This window comes from Cynocephalus volans, chromosome 9, assembly GCF_027409185.1.
Source record: "Cynocephalus volans isolate mCynVol1 chromosome 9, mCynVol1.pri, whole genome shotgun sequence".
Taxonomy (NCBI): Eukaryota; Metazoa; Chordata; class Mammalia; order Dermoptera; family Cynocephalidae; genus Cynocephalus; species Cynocephalus volans.
In genome coordinates, this window is record NC_084468.1 from 74,738,923 (window position 1) to 74,758,760 (window position 19,838).

Consider the following 19,838-nt stretch of genomic DNA (forward strand, 5'->3'; position numbering starts at 1 on the left):
GGGTCAAATATCACATGTATTTCATGTATTAATGACATAATTATTATACTGCCAAAATGCAAATATATTTTGTATCTCTGAAGAACAAACTATTATAGATAGAATTAACATCTTAGAAAGAATTAAGTGTCTACTATTTTTCTTGGGCTAGATTTTAAGGACATTTATATTTTAGTCTAGCATTGTCCACAGAACTTCTTCAATGGAGGAAATATTCTATATTTGCACAATCCAACTCAGTAGCTACCAGCCACATGTGATTACTGAGCACTTGCAGTGTGGACAGTGCAGCTGGGGAACTGAATGTTTTATTTTATTTAAATTTGCATAGCCACATGTAGCTAGTGGCTCCATATTGTACAGTACAGTTTTAGAGTATTTTCACAGAAAGTTAATCCAGTATGGTATAAAATACCAACATTCAATTGAGGAAAGACTGGTTTTAAATGCATTTGAAAAGAGGTGAGCAATAAACTGTTATTTAGTTTAAATAAGAATACAACTGAGAAATAAACATTTATGCTTTTCTTTTGATTTATCCAAGTGGAAAAATGAAATTGCATTTTTAAACACTAAAAAATTAAAGGTGACAACAATACAAACTTTCCAGTGTCCATTTTCATAATAACATAATATTGACTTTAGAATCCACAGAAATAATATGCTACTTTATTGGAAATTAGGGACGTAATTTAAATCTACCCATAGCATGGTTTACATAGACCCAGTTTGGAGTTGACATAGCCACCTTCTGAGAAACGTGAATTGATACATTTAAAGAAAGATTGAGAATGGATCTTACTAGCAATGGGCATATAGCATTTTTAAGACCCAGCAATTTTAACCTCCAAAATATTTTCTCCTTTTATCCTGGTCCCTTCTGTCTCTCCACTGCAGTTTGTCTCTCTACCATGCAAATCTGAATACATTTCTCCTCTGCTGTCAGCCATTTAATAATGTTCTATCACCTGAGCAGGATGAAATTCTAGCCCTTTCAGTCATCATACTTACGGCTGTCCATCATTGTATCTTTCTAGTCTCTTCCTTTAGCATTTCCTGTCTCACACCTCACTCCCCCACCATGTGCACGTTTTCATTTTCTCCCTCTCTCTCCCTTCCTCTCTTTTCCCTCCCTCCCTGCCTCCCTCTGTTTATGTGTGTTTATATAGAGAGAAATGAATATATATACACATACAAGGGGTCTTCAAAAAGTTCCACGAACTTGGCTAGACATTTAGCTTGGTTGGTTAGAGTGCAGCCTTTTAACATCAAGGTCAGGGGTTCAGATTCCTGTACCAGGCAGCCACAAAAAAAAAAAAAAGTTCCACAAACTTTTAATACACGTGTGTGTATGTATATATGAGGGTTCTTCAAAAAGTTCATTGAAAAATTGGGTTAAAAGATAATATTAATCTTTCCATGAACTTTTTGAAGATCCTTTATGTGTGTATAGATATAGATATATAAAGAAAGAAATATTTATCTTTCTATCTACCCACCTACCTACCTGCTTACCTACCTATCTAAAGACCATTTTATATTTCCATGCCTGTATTCATGCAGCAATCTGCCTTAAGACTCAAAGCTTTCAGGCATTGCCTGGTTCAGGAATCTTCCTCTCACCTTTCCAGTTTAGAATGATAGCTTATGTTTTTCATTGAAATTATTTCTTCTGAGGAGCTTGTTTCTCCTCTTGTAGACCTCAGAAATTTTGCCTGGTCTAATTGTAGCTGTACCCTTACCATCTGCCACTACACCTGACATATAATAGGTAGTAGGTGTTAATATAAACCGAGTATTGCAATGTGGCTATTAAAGAATGTTAGTATACTTAGTGGTGGTATTTCAGATATGAGATGCAACAATATTCTCTGGTAAATTATACATATAGTCAGAAGAAATCCTACCTCCTTCTCCTCTGTTTTGTCCAACTCTAAGAGTAAAATCACATACTTGTTAGTTATAACTTGAACAACTAATAGCAAATGTAATCAATTTCCTATTGAACTCTGAACTCTTTTTAAGTTTTAGAAGGGACAGTGAAGTCATAACAGAGAATCTTGGAAGATGCTAAAAAAGTGGTATGGCAAGCCTAGACCCAAGTCTTGGCCCAAATATGTGACTACCACATCACACAAGACCCCCAAAGAGGAAATTAGAGACTGTTATTTCTTTTTGCCATTCCTGCTCTGCACAAATTTTACATCTGTGAAATGATTTACAGTTTACAGAACATTTTTTCATATATCCTTCCTTCCTTAGATACATTCACACTTGTATGATCTTTGTTCTTCTAAGTTAAAAATTGTATTCTTCATGTGTAACTCTTAAGGGATTTCAGAACATATTCTATTAATTGCAACATGGTGTAATACAGAAGACAGTGGACTCTAGTGAAAAGTACAATCTCTAATCTCCAGAAACAAATCCTCCAAAAAGGAACCATAGAGAAGAACACTTAATATATGAATATATAATGTTCTGACTTGTTTTTCTCTGCTTTGTTTAAAAATTACAATATTTTATTTGTTAGGGCCCATATCCTTAAAAATGTGGGGTTTTAAAAATGTTTTATAGTTCTGAGCTACAAAAACAGTCATTTTAGTTCAGTTCCCTTTGAAACATGTCTGTAATTTGAGTCATGTATTAAAGGTAAAGAAATCCCAAGCTAAAAGTGTTATTTAATTCCTGTTGTTGCAATGGACTGAGTCTCACTTTCTGCATGTTACTTGTCTGAGCTTGAATATGTGTGACTTACAAATGGTGTTTTTAGATCACAGTTTGTGCTGACTCAAATTAATTTTAATGTGGAGATTGTAGATTTGAATTTCATCTGAGATAGCCTTTTGTAAGCCCAGAATATTATGCAAATCTCCATAATTGGAATCTGATCTCCTAAACATTTAAAGTATGGTGTTCATGATCGCATGCCACAATTTTAGAAGTTTAAAGTGCTAAGTGTGTTAAGTGGTGGTGGAAGTTGTGACTCTTAGCTGTCAAGAACTTAACAACAAAAACACTAACCTATTGAAAAACTGCCTTTTATTGCTGCTGTGTAAATGGAGTAAATATGACATTAGAGTTGGTGTGAATTTTGTTCAGAGGGTAAGATTACAGTTAAAGGATAATAATATATTTGTCAGATTTTTATACCTTATATTCTGACCAAAAAAATGGTATACTCTTAATTATGGTAAAATAATACCAGAAATTAAAGGATATCTCCAATTTTAAGAGTATGTATGATTACAGAATCTCTATTACTAGACTTCTATCTGAATCTTAATTCTTTAAGCAATTCTCTTTTAGTCCTATTATTTTCATTATCTCACAACTATTCTACAAAGTGTTTTTTGGAGAGAATGTTCATATATGTTTCATTTGCTTATAGTAGATATATATATTCACACACCCAATTTGGTACTTCTATTTTGGTGACATGTATCTGGGTTGATTTTACTCACCCATTTGCTCATTTGTGCTCATTAATATGTCTATCACTGCGATTCTGTCCTAAAACTTTATTTTCTGCATCTGAAATCTCCTCATAGGAAGTCAAAAACACTTCCTTACTCATAGGAAATTGCCTAGTGAAATGAGAGATAATCATGACTCTAAATGGAGCTTAGTATACAGATTTGTACATTGTAAGCTTTGTTGTTTACTATCTGAGAAAAGGAATTTGCAAACCAACAAATTAGATATTGAGACTAATTTTATCCCACAAAAGGCAAATTCAGTTCTGCAATTGTAATGGTGAAAGCTTAAAAATTTTGCTATTACAACTATAACATTTCAGTGAAGGTGGCCACATGTGCATTTTACAGAATGTATATTTGGATATTCTTAATAGAATAAGAATAATCACATAATTCAAGAATTTTCTCATTCAGAAAACTTTGTAATATTCTGCAAATATGTAAGAGCATCCTTTTGGTTAAAAAAAAAGAGTCTGACACTTTCTAGCTAAAATAACAATCCCCATTTTTTTTGATACTGGGAAATGGGTACCTAAAGATTTATTGTACTTTTTGTTTTTGTGTCTGTTTGGAAATTTCGTAATAAACAGTTTTTTAAAAATTAGTTAATCACACATTCCTGAGATCCAGACCAAATCTAAAGTACAAGGATTATACATTCAAACATAGATCGAAAACATATTTGTAGGGTCTGGATCCTCCAAAAAGAAAAGCTGTTAATTATGTTTGGACAGCTTGTTGAAAACTAGATATTACTCTTCTGCAGACCAGAACAGAGGAAGAAAGCCAACTCTGTCTGGTTAGTGCCTACTGTATACCTTTATGTAGGTCATCTCAAAGAGCCAAGAAATGATCCCGCCCAAATGATCTGGAAACAGGGAAAAATGTGTCTCTCCATATATACCAATGCAAGATGCTCTTGGTAAAGGACATATAACTTTAAAATAATTCCTAAAAATGTTAAATTTATTATTTAATTTAGAAGCAAAGAGCTCATGCTTCCAAGGGCTAACCTTTCTTGTAAGCATTAATGAGTAGTAAATCCTAGCTGAGAATTTTAATCTGATTATAACCTTCTTATAAGCATGACCAAGTAGTAGATATTGCCTGGGAATTTTCATCTGGTTATATCTGCCATGCCATTACATGAAATGTTGTTAGACATGTCTAACAACATTTCAGATGATGCACTCTAGAATACAAGAAGCTCACAAAAAAGATTCTTACTGCTTCAATTAACATAGTTACCTCCACCCCTATCCCAGTCTTAGAAGAAAAAAAAAAGTCTTTCTATCCCTAATAGTCAGGCAAAGCTAGTCATCCAGTTGGTGTTTCTGGAGTGCCAGTGCCTATACTATACAGCAGAAAAGCATCATAAGGTAATGCTGCCGTACAGGTGTGGTACCGAAAACAACATTTACAGATCAGTAGTTCATCGCGGCAAGATTATTCACTGTTAAATTTTTAAGAGGGTTTGGTCAAAGTTGCATTTATTTGTCTTATGGAAATAACCTGGAGATTGAAAAAAGTTTACTACTGGTGTCAGCATAAGCGGAAAAGAAAGAAAACAAAACATAGGCTAGTAAGGGAGAGGAAATATGGACACGTAAAACAATGAAAAAAAAATTATGAAGCACTACCAAAGAATGGAAATTTGTATTAAAATTTATTAACAATCTTACAGCCACTTTGCAGAAATAGTTAAGAAACAGTAAATTATTGCTTAATATGGGGTGTGAAGTTGTTATTGCAAGGCATAACATCCAAGTGGCTAAGTACTCTACTCAGTTTACTGAACAGGTTTATTGTGACTTCCTACTTTTCTCTGTAAAACCGTACTGCCTCTTTAAATTTGGGTCCTCTCATTGTCCTTGTTGGTTTTACTGTCCTGTGCCTTGCAATACCAGGTTTGTAGTTCCATTAAGTTTTCTTGGAAAAGTCCCTAAAAAATTTGGCACGGGAGTTCTGTAACAATAAAATGCAAGTTCTTTGGGGCCCTATGAAAATAGCAGTTCTTCCTAAGTAACTATTTAAATTGTGTAGAATGTGCTATATTGATTAAATTTAAGGTGATATTAGATAAAACTATTGTTTTCAGTCTTCCACAGTTCTTTCAAGTCACATTCATAGTAAACAAGAGGATTTTTTAAAAAATATTTTATTATGAGAATTTCCAGTAGTAGAATGTGGTCAATTAATAAAACGGTACTGGTAAATACCTTGATTTTCAATTTTAAAACTGTTTCCATTATTTATAGTATTGCTTGTATTCGTGATCACTATACACAAAGCTGGACAAAGTACGACTTTGCTGTACTATGCCTAGCTCTCCATGTAAACACTATCCATGAACAATGCACAATTTCCTCTCCGTCAAGTCCATGGCCAGTCATCTATCCTTCTGCTCCTCCCATTTATTTAAAGTGTTGTCTCAGCGTGACCTCTCAGTTCTTCTAGCCCATCATCCTCATCCTGGTTCCACAAACCTGGTTCCTATAGTACCATTTAGCTATTTCATTCATTCATTCATTTCTTTTTCTTTTAAGAATCTCTACTGAACACATTCTAGCACAAGGAATAATTCATTGTGTGAAGTCACCATCCTCAAGTTTGCAGACTAGTGAAACAGAATCCCCCCCCCACCTTGATTATCTGTTGCCATACATACCATGTCACTCCTCAGTTCTATGTATTTCCCATTGGTTTATTTTCTCCAGTGCCAAGAAAAAGCCACAAAACAATTCTGAACAGTTCCACTAAAATTCTTGCATTCTAGCCTAACCTCAATCCTTCTGGCTACGTGAAAGCTTTCATGTGGTTTTTGCTGACCCTTATCACATTCTTCACAGAAGAATTTCTTTACTCTCCTCAAGCTTCCAGCCAAACAGGCTCCCAGGAAGTGATTCACTTTTTATCACCAAGCAATTTTCTGACATGATTATCTTGGGAATTCCTCTGTATTTTCACCCTTTCCCTTGTCCATCCTTTATTTCTCTTAAGAAGAAAAGGTTTTTCCTCCTTGCCATACTAACCATCACATGTGTTTTCTTTTTTCCATCTGTTTCCTTCAGCACATTTTTTTTTACCAGTTTTTCCTACTACCACTTGCTACTTTAAATTTGCGCACTCAGCAGGTTTATTATCCACTTCCTGAAATCATGCACAGACATACCACTGTACCAAAAAGACCCCAATAATTCTATTTTATCTTTTTTCCTTTCTCAAACCCTCAGGCTTCTTGAAAGAATAGTGTATGCCCATTTTCCCAACTTCTTACCATCTAGTCTTTCTTTAACCCTCTCTGATTTGGCCTCTGATGTGTTTGTGCAATGAAAATAGTTCTCTTCAAAGTCATCAATGACTTTTACATAATGCTTATATTCACTTATTCACTCAGAAAATACATATTTTGTGCTTGCTATGCAACAGGTAGTTGTTAGATAGTAGAGGTACATCTAAAAAATACTAGATCCTTTTTCTCAGAGAGCTTATAATTAAGGTAGGGGATAAAAACAAGTAGAGAGGAGAACTACTAGGTAGCAGGAGTTACAATTAGTTAATCATAAGGCAAAATGCAAGTAAGAGAAGCAATGTCTAACTCAGCCTATAGGTGGTCAAAAAAGCTTTTAGGTAGAAAGTGAGGGTTCTCTTAAAGGAAAAAGAAAAGGTATTCAAGTAAAGAACATTACTTGTTGCAGAGAAAGTATCTTTCAAGAAGGAGTCTAAAAGTTTATACGCTTTTGGTTATCTGCAAATTTAGTAACATGAATGTAGGATTTGTTTGGGGAAGTGAATGGTGATGAAGCTTTTACCTGAATTGAGTTTTTAAATATATATTTAAATTTTTGCGAATATATAAGTTTTGGGGGATGGAGGAGAAAGAGGTCTATGCTTTTTATCTGATTCTCACAAATGAATCTGTGACTTCAAAATATGAAGAACCACTGCCATAAATGTAGTTGGGAACCAAGTTATGAAAGGCTTTGAATACCAAGCTAAAGAGTTTTAAACTGTGTCTTGAAGACTCTAGTTTGAAAGAGTTTAAGAAATATAGTGGCATGCTCAGATTTTCATTTCTGGGAAGTTCACTCTCTGTAATGTGAATTATTATATGAGAGGAGCAAGGCTGCAGAAAGGGGATTTAGGAGGCATGAAGTAGTCCAGGGAGGAGATGAATAGTGCTCAGTGATAGGGACAGTGGGGATGAAGAAGAGAGGATGGGTCAGAAATAATTAGAAGGCAGGATTTAGATTTTAGTTCACACTTGCCCCTGGACTCTGCCTCTTGTATGGGACACACTCTGCACAAACATGCACAATACCCCCACCTGCAATGCCTGTCATCTCCTTCTGGTGGAACTAAAAGTCCTGTCTCAAATTAAGTATTTGTGTACTTGTCTTATCTTCTATAAATATCTTCTTGTCTTATCTTCTTAAATCCTTTGGGATTGTGTCTTTAGGTTTTCTATCTTTTATAGCACCTACCACAGAGAATTACACACAGTAAGCATTCAAAAACTGCATGTTAATCATGATGCTTATATAATATACACTCTGTTCTAAGAGCTTTGCATATATTAATCAATTTAATGCTCACAACAAACCTATGAGGTATGCACTATTATAATACCTCCTTTTTGTCTGGAAAAAATGAGTCACAGGAAGGTTAAATTACTTTCCTAAAGTCACACACTAGCAAGTGGTGGGGCTGAGATTCAGACCCAAGCAGTCTGGATCCAGAGCCCATGCTCCTAACCAGTATGCCAAACCGCCTCAAAATTGGAATCACATTGTTTTAATACAGTGTAGCAATTGGTAAATTTAAAGCAGTATATAAATGTTCAAGTCCCGCAAGATTTAATGTACTGTTTTATTTGGTTTATGTGAAACAGCTCAGTTTGCTTTCTAATATTTTTGTTATAATCCTTTTAGAACCAGTTCGAAGATACAAAACTTACCACAGTGATATTTTTAGTACCTCCAGTGAAAGTCCATCTATTATATCCTCTGAAACAGATTTCAGACAAGGTAAGAGGCATATGAAACGAGTAAAATGTTGTTTTTAGAAAACCACGATTATTATTCTTATTCAGTAGTGTTGAAATATAAATTGTCTAAAAGGATAATTCTATATAAAATTTTAAAATTGCAAAGAGCTGCCAGTCATTTTAATAGTATCACAGGAACTTAATAGCAGTTTCATCAAACAAGAATGTAGTCATTTTTATCATAAAGGTAATAATTCATTGTCTTTAAAAATAATATGACTTACCTCCAAAGAGTTTAATATGTCGTTTACTATGTGGTTAATTTGGTTATGTGAATATGCTTTGTACAAATTACTTTATATGTCTGCCGAATGCTTGAGTTTTAGATAAGATTACTTTCATAGTTTTATCACTTGTACAGTTATTCCTTTTTCATTCACAATTAGTGAGAAGAAGTGAAGCTTCGAAGAGGTTTGACTCCAGCAGTGGTCTCCCAGGGGTAGATGAAACTGCAAGTCAAGGCCAGTCACAGAGACCAAGGTACAGCGTATGAAAAAGTAGTAATAAAATATTTTCAGTGACAGGTGTTTTTTTCTTTTATTAGAATCAGGTAGAATTTCTTTAATTATCCTATTTCCTTTATTTTTCAATTTTCCTTCTCCATAGCTCCCCCTCTCTTTAAGTTCTCAGAAGTTTATCTAATTATGTGAAAGACCAGGTACTGGAATCTTTTAAAATCAGGATTGGCTCTGATTATTTATAGTTTTTACTTGATTTTTTAAATTGTCAATATCAATATAAAATAACAGTAGTTAGGAAGGTGACAGCGTGGCATTAAAAGTCTGTGAGCAGATAGTAAACCTCGATTTCTGAGGTTTAGAAATAGGCTGGAACAAGTTCAGCCAGCAGGCTCTCGTGAGTGTTATTTGTTGAATGAATAATTAGCAGGTTAATACTAGTAACCTATTATGTAAAAAGTTAATTATTCACTATATCTTTCCTGGAAGAGTTTATCTGGTATCTTTTTAAAGCCTGATTTGAGCTGTTTGGAGTTCATTTTCATTCTGAAAGACTTAGCAAATTTCTTATAAGTTGTTAGTATTATTCTTTTGCTAGGCTTAGGTGGTAGTATTATAGCTGTGTATTGATTTACTTCATTTAAACTGAAAGGTGTCAAGTCAGTAGTGAATATATTGATGTGTATGCTTTTCATCTGCACATAGGTCCTTTACATGAGCAAAAGATGTTGTTAGCTAAGCATGAATTTCAAATTTGTAATATGTTAGAGAACTAGAGGTTCTCTTCAGAATTTTCTCCACAAGTATGGGAAACCTTCTAAATTTGATAGTTTATTTACGTGCCACCAAATACAAGAGTATCATTTGGAAATTAACAAAAACTTGCCCCTTAGCTAATTAATTCTGCCAGACACTGTTTCACACCTGTAAACTATTAATAGACCAGGTAACCCTAGCCATGTGATTGTAACAGACAATGTATGCATGGTTTAGAGTCCATGTAATTAAATACACTGAACTAAAGTTATTCCTTAATTAATCTTCCAATTTTTTATTAAACTTATTTTTTTCTTTTGTTTCTGTGCCTTTTTAAATAGCTTATAATATTTTATTTTCTTTGAGGATAGCACCAATAAATATTCAGTTACCTGAATATTTGCATAATAGCATTTATATTACTATTGTCTTGTGATGACCCCATTTTGATAATTCTGAACAAAGAGGTAAGAGACAAAATAAGATCAGTGCTTGATATTACAGTTTTCTTAATAAAGCAAAAGTATTTGGGAATGAATAGCAATAGGAAGCCAGAACTGAATTTCACTAAGCTCAGTGTTGAATTGAGGGAGAATTTTTTTAGAAGTCACTCTAATTTGGAGAAAACTTATGAATAGTTAATATGATGCCCTTTTTAGCTTGATTGATAGCAGGTGTAGATGTAACTACTGGAAGAATTACTGGGATTATGTGTTAATTGATTTACAGTCAATTTATTTTTAGTTTGCTATTAAAGACATATTTCTACAAACAAAATTAAATAATTTTGTGAACTTTATGTAAGTTTTCTTGATAAGGAATCCAAAGTGTCAAGGTTATAAAAAAAAAAAATCTTAGTTTTGACTGTTTCTAGATTTTATTTAAGGAAACATTAACATTAAGGCTGTATCACAGGAGCTCCATATCTGAAAGGCCATTCACGTAGTGTTCGCCTATTCCAAAGAACTCACCCAGGCGGATAGGTGGAGACATCTGCTTATTAGACTTACGGGAGGTGCTGATGGCAGTCAGTCAGCTAGAAATCCGCACCACCAGGGGGTACATACAACAGTTATATAGTGAACAGATCAAAGGAGAGGCGTAAATCATTTGCACACTTATGTATAGACCCTCGCCTGACTCAGAGTTTGCAGGAGATCTGGCTGAGTAGATAAGTTAACCCCTCCTGGCACCAGAGTAGTTAACATTAGTGTTCTAACTCCATTTACATGCTAATTAATTTACTCAGGGCTCCTGCTTCCTACTGTCTTCCATTTGTCTTAAAGGAGACATACCTTTTGTTGTGAGGCACCCTCCCACAAGAAATGCACTTACACGCCACTCGTGCAGAAAAGGGCAGTTTATTCACTCCAGCTGGCCAGCGTCCATCTCCCAAGGAGCAACCAAGGAAGAGCAGCATCAGGCTTTGGTCTTGTGGGGTTTTCAAAGACAAAAACTACATCCCGTTGGCACTAGGGTTTGTCCAGGTGCATAGAGCAAGCTAGGGAGCTAGGTCATAGAGGCCATTCGAGCAGTCAAGCATGCAAGTTTTCATTGTGTATGGTTCCTGTTCCCATGTAATAATTCACTATGTATGGCCCCTGTTTCTATGCAATTGTTTCTTGTTTCTATGAGGTCAATGGTTTCTCATGCAGAAGAGGGGGTAGTCTGCAGGTCAGGCAGGGGGCAAAATGGAGTTACTTAGGTTAAGCAAGCAATTCTACAGAAGCAGATAGCGTACGTTATGAGGGTGTGGGGAGCTCTATTTCACTTTCTTAGGGTAAACTACCTTGGCCAGGGGTAGTTTCCCAGGGTAGAGGGTGGATAGGTCTATGTCCCACATTTATCTTACAAAGGCCAACTTAGCTCATCAAATCTGTGTTTTTTTTTTTTTGGTTTTTTTTTTTTGTCTTTTTCGTGACCGGCACTCAGCCAGTGAGTGCACCGGCCATTCCTATATAGGATCCGAACCCGCGGCGGGAGCGTCGCTATGCTCCGAGCACTGCACTCTCCCGAATGCGCCACAGGCTCGGCCCCAAATCTGTGTTTTAAGGATAAACTATATCTTGTTTCATAGTTAACAAGGGTGTGGGGGAACCCATGTGGTATAAGTACAGGTGAAAGAAAAATAGTTCAAGGAGAGTGGATTATTAGGTATGTGTATGTGTTACCTAATGTAAGATACTAAACTCTACTTCTTTTAGACTAGTTCTTTTTTCTGCCCATGGAAATATGCATTAACTAAAATACTGTCTAAATTCCTTATTCAAGTGCAGAGTTTTCTTAATGTGTACAAATGTCTCTCATAATATCCTTAACATGCTAGTACACAATCATGAGGTCCTGTTTTGTTCTTTAGGTCACATGTTTGTGAAATCTATAAATAGTGCTATATTTGAACATGTGGCATGGTTCTTTATAAAAAAATTTCCATTCCCTTTAGCTAAAATGAAATGGCAAAACAGATCCAAACAGTGCTATTGATTTGTATCATAGCGGGTGGAGAGAGATTAACAGGAAGTTGTGAGTCAGATGGAACAGAATGAGTAATTTTTGGATTCTGAGCCATCAAAAGTGTCTTTCAGTGACCAAAAAGGATTTTAAAGCTGTTTCCAAGAGCATCTCTAAGCCTTTTTATGTGTTAACTTTTGAAGTACAATTTATACGTAGTACATTCCCACTGTTTTTTGTTTTTGTTTTTGTTTTTTTTGACTATTTGCTTGATGAGGTAACCTTTTTTCTGACTCCAGGCAATCTATTTATTCATTCCTCAACGATAAAGAATTTCTGGATTTTTTTGTTTGCTTTTATTTTAGTTTTTTATCTGTCAGACCTTTCAGTCCTTATAGGAGCTTCTACCAGATATTGTGTTGGAAGATATAAAATGATAGTCATTTTTAGTACCTTTTAGTAGCTTTGGTGTAAAATAATAATATGACAAGAAAGCTAATATATTTGATGAAAATAGCAGGTTTGAGTTAAAATGTATGGATTCAAGTTATTATTATTTTCCTTGAGCCCCGTGAAGTGAAGGTGAGCCATAAAATCATATCCAGTCATTCACTCAACAACTACTGGTTGAGGACCTATCATGTACTTTCAGGTACTGGAGACAGAGTTGTGAACAATACAAAAACGTCTCTCCAGAGACTTTTAGAGATAAGAGATACCCAATAAATTATAAAATAACAAGTAAGTAATGCAATGTCAGGTAATGATGATGATTTGAAGAAAAGTAAAGCAGGCTAAGGGGATAGGGAGTGCAGGGATATGATGTCCAATTTCTATCTTACACAGATAGTATGAAAAGAGACAGTCTCTCTTAATGGGTGACTTTGAACAGAACGCTGAAGTGAGGGAGTGATCCATGCAGATATCAGAAGGAAGAGTGTTCCAGACAAAAGGAACAGCAAGTGCAGAAAGCATGAGGTATGGGAGATGTGTGTTAGAAGAGTAGCAAGAAAGGTAGCAGGGCTACAGCAGAATGAGTGAAGGGCAGAGTGGATGGTAACCAGGTAACCAGGACCCAAATCATATCTGGCCAGAGAAGCTAAGGTGGGCACTTCAGATGTTATTTTAATTGTAATGGGAAGCCGTTGGATGTTTGATAGCATGGAGAGCAATTATCTAATTTGCATTGTAATGGGATTCTCTGGTCTGTTCTGGGAAGAACAGATTGCAAGAATAAAAGACCAATTAGGAGACAATTACAGTAATACATTTGAGGTAGGTACAGTACAAACTTGGTTGTTAGTGGTGGGGAAGAGTCAGATATGGATATCTTCAAGTTTGTGCCTTCAGGATTTGCTGCTCGATTGGGATTTGCAAGAAAGAAAGAATCAAGAATGACTCCAAGATGTGTCCTAAGCAACCAGAAATTGAGAGGTTAACAAAGGGGAGAAAGTATCAAAAATTTGGTTGTAGAAATGTCAAGGTAAGGATGTGTATTAGCATTCAATTACAACACTCACCTAGGCAGGAGAATAGAATTTGAATTCAGGGGAAAGATGGGATTGCCAATATAAATTTCAAAATTACAGGAATATATAAAGCAATTAAGACCATGTGACTAGATGAGATCATGTAAATATGGGATGTAAATGGAGTTTGTGTTGTAGTCTAACATAAGAAATTAGCAATGAAGGAGGATCTAACAAAAGAGACTAAGAAAGAGGAACCGGAAAGGTAGAAAGAAAATAAGGACAGCATGGTTTCCCAGAAATCAAATATTTCAAGAAAGGGAAGGATTGAGCAATTATGTCATATGATGCTTAGAGGTCAATTAAGATGAAAACCGAGAATTATCCTTTGGCTTTCATAACATGGAGGTCAGTCATTTTTGTGACCCTTTTTGGTGGAAGAGTGAAAGCTAAAACTCGGTTGGTTTAAGTCCAAGATAAAGTAGAAGATGAAGTGAAGATAAAGTTTAAATGCCAATTTTGAAGATATTTACTCTAAAAGACAGCAGAACAAATGGGGTGGAGTCTAAAAGGGGATGTAGAACCCAAAGGATGCTTTTTTATTCTAAGTAAGATATAGTACGGCATGTTTGTATGCTGCTGAGAATAACCTAGTGTACATGATTATTGATGATGATTGCAGGAACAAAGTCTGTGAGTTGGGGAGAGAGTGATCCCATGTACAGTGGAGGTTTGGTCCTGTAGAAGAGTACAGGAGATTTATCCATTGTAGTAGGAGACAAGGCAGAACATCTGGATATAAGTTTAGAAACTTTAGTGGTGGAATGATGAAGTTATTACCTGATAGCTTCTTATTTTACTAAGAAAAGTGGCAAGAAATCATTAGTTGAGAGGAGAGAGTATTGAAGCTTTGAAATGAGAAGAGAAGGAAGAAGAAATGAAATAATTCTCTAAGAAAATGAGTTGCCAGGGAGTGCAGAGGGCCCTGTGAGATCAGTCAGCATGGTTCTGCAATTTAATGAGAGTTGAGGTTGTATGCAAAGGAGTAATTTTAATGATGGACCTTAAAATCCAAGCAATGTAAGGGACAGAAGAGGGGTAATAGCCAGAAGAAAGTGGTAGGCTCAATGAATTAAAATTCTTGATAGAGTCAATCAATTATCTGGGGAAGGGTATTAGAGGAAGTGAGCTAGAATAGAAAAATAAGGTTATAGAGAGAGTATGGGAAGATAAAGACAGGAAGTGGGTGGTGTTGGTGAGCATAGCTGCCTTCTAAAGACAGGAAATGTTGGAGATGGCATGGCCATTGTTAAAAGCCAGCATGACCACAGGAGTAAGTTGTGGGCTGAGGTGGGGAAGAGTCCAAGGTGTTGGAAGATTCCTTAGTCTGTATATCACCACCACTAATGATGACAGGAGGGGTGGTGGAGAAAAAATCTGAGTCAAGCACTTAAATCTTTAAGTAATAAGGAGCAGTGGCTGATAGAAAAATAAACGTCTAGAACAAAGCAGAGTAGTAGATGTTATGATTTTATAGCATGTAGTTGAGGTGAACTGGGGGTTATTAAAGCAGGGGCAACAAGGGTCTGGAAGCTGAAGTAAAGATTAAGGAGAATCTCTTCCCATGTCCAAGGCCCCAATGGTACAGTCCTGTAAAAATAAAATAGCTCCTATCTAGGGGAATTACAGGGAAGTAGTCAGTCTTCAGAGGATGCCGAAATATTCAGAGAAGAGGTGGAGGATATAGATCTACCCACTAAAAATAGGACAGCATTACAACAATACATTAAAAGCATAACTGAATATTACTGTGTAAGTATTACTGTTTCTATCCACAGAATATTTCTGCTACCAAATATGCCTGGTTTTTCCTCACATCAACAACCAATTCTCCAACCCTGGGCACTAGCTGAGTGTTCTACAATTAAATTTAACTCCTACACTAACTACCTGGAGTTAGCATCAGATCCCACAAGTTAAGGGTGTGCAGTCCCATAAGACTGCCCCCACTTCAGATGCCAGTTGCAAGTCCCAAGCCTCCTGTACTTCTGACCACCCAGATGAAAATCAGGAGTTCCCACGACCCCCTCCTTAGGTTTGATAATTTGCTAGAATGGATCATGGAACTCATGAAAGTACTTTACTTAAATTTACTGGTTTGCTATGAAGAATATTACAAAGAATATAGATGAATAGCCAGATGAAGAGGTACATCAGGCAAGATCTACAAGGGTCCAAGGTGCAGGAGCTTCTGTCCCATGGAGTTAGGGTGTATTACCCTCCTTGAATGTGGATGTATTCACCAACTTGGAAATGTCTGTCTGAACCTCATCATTTAGGGGCTTTTATGAAGGTTTCATCACATAGGCGTGATGAATTATTAACTCAATCTCCAGCCTCTCTCCCCTCCCCAGAAGTTAGGGGTGGTGCAGCCGAAAGTTCTAGGCTTCTAATCAAGGCTTGGTCTTTCTGGTGACTAGTCTCCACCTGAAACTGTCTAGGATCCTGCTAAGCGTTTCCTCATTAGAACAAAAGACACTCCTATCACCCTAGAAATTACAAGGGCTTCAGGATCTCTGTGTTAAGAACCAGAGTCAAAGACCAGATATTAGAATAGAAGATTCTCCTATCATCCCTATCACTCAGGAAGTTACAAGGGTTTTAGGAGTTCTTTGTCAGGAACCGGGAATAAAAATCATATATATATATATATATATATATATATATATATTTCTTTTTTTTCTTTTTTCTTTTTATGCCACACTGTGACATGTGAGTATTCTTCCGAGATGAAAAAATAAAATTTGTTTAAATTTTTGATACTGTATTTAACATGTAGTTTTCTTGATTAGCTTTAAAACAATTTTCTTTCCAACCCTTACCTTTTTCCTCTTTTGTATATAGCAGACAATATGAAACACCCTTTGAAGGCAGCTTAATTAATCAAGAGATCATGCTGAAAAGGCAAGAAGAAGAAATGATGCAGCTACAAGCCAGAATGGCCCTTAGACAGTCTCGGTTGAGCCTGTATCCAGGAGACACAATCAAAGCTTCCATGCTTGACATCACCAGGGACCCACTGAGAGAAATTGCCCTAGAAACAGCCATGACCCAAAGAAAACTGAGGGTAAGTTGATTTTCAGGTTACTACATCAAAACTTGCTCTCATGGGAAATTGTTAGTCAAAGTACTTTTAAAAATTGCTGTAGATATCCTAAAGTTGTCTGTGGGTGAAATTTCAATCCCACACTAGTTTCCATTGGGATTAAATATCTTGTTGGTTGATATTTAAATAAATATTTAGCTATTTTTATTATTTCATTTAAAAAATAACATTAGATAGATTCAGAGTATCTTAACTGTATATTTTTAAAGTATATTCATGATCCTTAAAATCAACTGGCATTATTCAGTATTGTAGAAGATTATTTTTTAATACTAAGAAATTTATTATGCTGTGAATCAAGAAGATCAGGGATAGAGATGTCAAGATTGATTCAGAAGCTCAAGAATGTTATCAAGTGCATTCCATCTTTCTGCTTTGCCATTCTCAGAATTTTGACAATAATTGGCTTTATAGTCAAAGGATGATTGCGTTAGCTCCACGCATCATATCCTCACATTAGAGTATCCAAAGAGTGAAATGAACAAGTCTGCATCTTATATTTTGTGGGGGATTTTTTTTATGTGTATATTTTTCTAGTTGAGGTATTTTTCTTTCAACATATGACTTTAAATATATTTTTGTAAACATAAGCTAAAAATGATTATAGTCTTTCTTTTTCTCATGTAAGATATCTTGAACACTTTACAACTTCTGTAATATTATCTTTAGGGGCCATCGAGTAACCCATTATGTGACTTTACTGTATACTGAGGTTTCTTTTTTTATTTAGTAATATTTTAAAATTTTAGTTACTTTTTTAACTTTTTTTTTCTTTATTTTTTTTTTTACATTCTATGATGTTGTTGTAGAAGAGTTGCGAGGGAGGGAGAGAGGGGAAAGGGTAAGGAAATGTGATGGAAGGAGAAGGGGTGGGATTGAGACCTGTGGCACCCCCCTCATTCCCACAAGGGAGACTGGGGAGGGGGCTTCCAGCAGTGGCTTGGTTGTTGCTGGGTTGGGTGCAGATGTCAGGGGGGTGTGGCAAAAGCCCTCACCCCCCCCCACCCCAGCTCAGGAACCCAGTGCCCTTCTTGCTGTGGCTTGATGGTTGTCATTGGAGTGGTTGTGGGTGTCAGGGGGGCATGGTCAAGGCCCTTGGGCCCCCACCAGCCCAGCTTGGGAGAGCCCAGAGTGCTTCCTGTGCAGCTTGGTGGTCATCGCTGGGCTAGTTGTACATGTCAGAGGGGTGTGGCTGAGGCCCTCAGGCACCCCACTGACCTGGCTCGAGAGAGCCCAGGGCACTTCCTGCAGCAGCCTGGTGGTCGTTGCTGGGCTGGTTGCACATATCAGGGGGTGTGTGTCCAAGGCCTGAGGTCCCCACCTTTGGACTGGTTGTGGGTGTTGGGGGGCACAGCTGAGGACCCCAGCCCTCCCCATTTTCTGGCTTGGTATCCCAGGGGACTTCCGGTCCTTCTAGGTGTTATACGTGTACTTTGGTGAAATGAGACCTTTACTAGTTAATATCAAACTTTGTCTCTGCTTGTGGGTACTTTGTTTTTCTTTCAGTTCTGTGTTGTATTATTTGCTGTTCCCACCACTTAAACTCTGCACTGAAACTAATTTGCTGTCCTTTGCTTACTTCTAAAACGGGGGAAATTCTTGTGGGAACCAGTACTTGAGCTGCATGGTTGAGCTAAATTGCTGCTTTGCTGCTGATTCCCTAGGGAAGGCTTTTTGTGCACCTCAGGTTTTAATGGTTGACTTTATAGGTACCTCCAGGTCTAGTGAAATCCGGTGCACCTGGGTTGTGTAGAAACTCTGGTCTGGGCATGAGTCTTTTCATCAAACTGTACCCCCTGCAGTTCTATATTCCTGACCAGTCTGAGTGGTCCTATGCTGATTGGGGTACAGATCAGCTGTCCTTGCTGTGTCCCAGTGTTCCCCTGGTGGGCCTGTCTCCCCCACCGCCCGTGCTCCAAACACTTCCCATGGGACAGGCAGTGCTCCAGTCCCTTGCAATGGCTTACCAGCCTCTGAGTGGCTCCTTTCTTTCAGTTGTTGTGGTTCCTCACTCTGTGTGGGTCCACAGGAACCCTGTTAGTGGTCTTGCTGGCCTGGAGAGCACGAATGCCCTTTTCTCCCCTGCTGACTCCCAGCAACTTCATCCAAAGGGCACAGCAGTGGCTTTTGCGAGCTCCTGCTCCCTGTACTCAGTAGCTCCAGCGGGGAAGGGGCCAAGATTCCAAATGGTCGGAGCAGTTCTTTCTTTCTCTCATCAAGGGTTTGTTCTCCTGCCTTCAAGAACTTTGTAGTTCTCTCCTCCTCTTCACCTGAGCTCTAGTGGCCCCAGGTTGGCTGTTGTTGCTTTCTTATAGTTGTAAATTGGTTGATTTGTGGGAGAGAGTGACACTGGGGACTGTCTATTCTGCCATCTTGACTGGACGTCTGTGTACTACAGTTTTTTAATCTGTTTCTAATTACTGGATATTTTAAATGTTCCTAGTTTGTTGTGTTGCTGTTGAAAGCAGTGCTCTGATGAACATTCCTATAGCTAAATCTTTTCAAATAACTTCTTTCAAGTAGAATAGCCAAGCTAAAGGCAGACCTTTTAAGACATTTAATACATATTATCAAATGGTACTTCAAAAAGTTTGTACTAATTTATGCTTCCTATGATCATACCTGTTTCACCATATTCTTACCTACTCTGTATATTATCATTCTTTTTCTCATTCCCTAATTGATAGGTTAAGGCAGTATCTCATTTGTAATGTTACTTTAAAAATAATTCTTCAAAAGCAAAATAAATATTAGTTAAAGTGATAAAGTCTGGAATGAATTTTTCTTTTTAGTTCTTCACTAAGAAAGTATATTGCATTACTCTATGCTATTTTGGTTTTTGCTCATTGCTTCAAAGAATCATCTTAAAAGCACATTTGTATGCCCTGAAGTTGATAGAATTCAAATTTCCTTCACAGTATTCTAAGGAGAAAAAACAGCGTTGGATGGTGAAAATTGCATTGAACTACAAACTGGAAGACTTGGATTCTATTTCTTATGATGCTGTCATAT

The 19,838-nt window shown here is 36.8% G+C and overlaps 1 protein-coding gene across 4 annotated transcripts in view; it reads left to right on the top strand.

The window, feature by feature from the left end:
- The window catches only part of PTPN13 (protein tyrosine phosphatase non-receptor type 13), a 143,401-nt gene that overhangs the window by 53,204 nt on the left and 70,359 nt on the right, over positions 1 to 19,838 (top strand). For all 4 annotated transcript variants that reach the window (XM_063107629.1, XM_063107628.1, XM_063107630.1 and 1 more), the window contains exons 7-9: positions 8,411 to 8,506; positions 8,913 to 9,006; positions 16,565 to 16,787. In XM_063107629.1, coding sequence (XP_062963699.1) covers positions 8,411 to 8,506; positions 8,913 to 9,006; positions 16,565 to 16,787 — 413 coding nt within the window. The remainder of the gene's footprint in view (positions 1 to 8,410; positions 8,507 to 8,912; positions 9,007 to 16,564; positions 16,788 to 19,838) is intronic.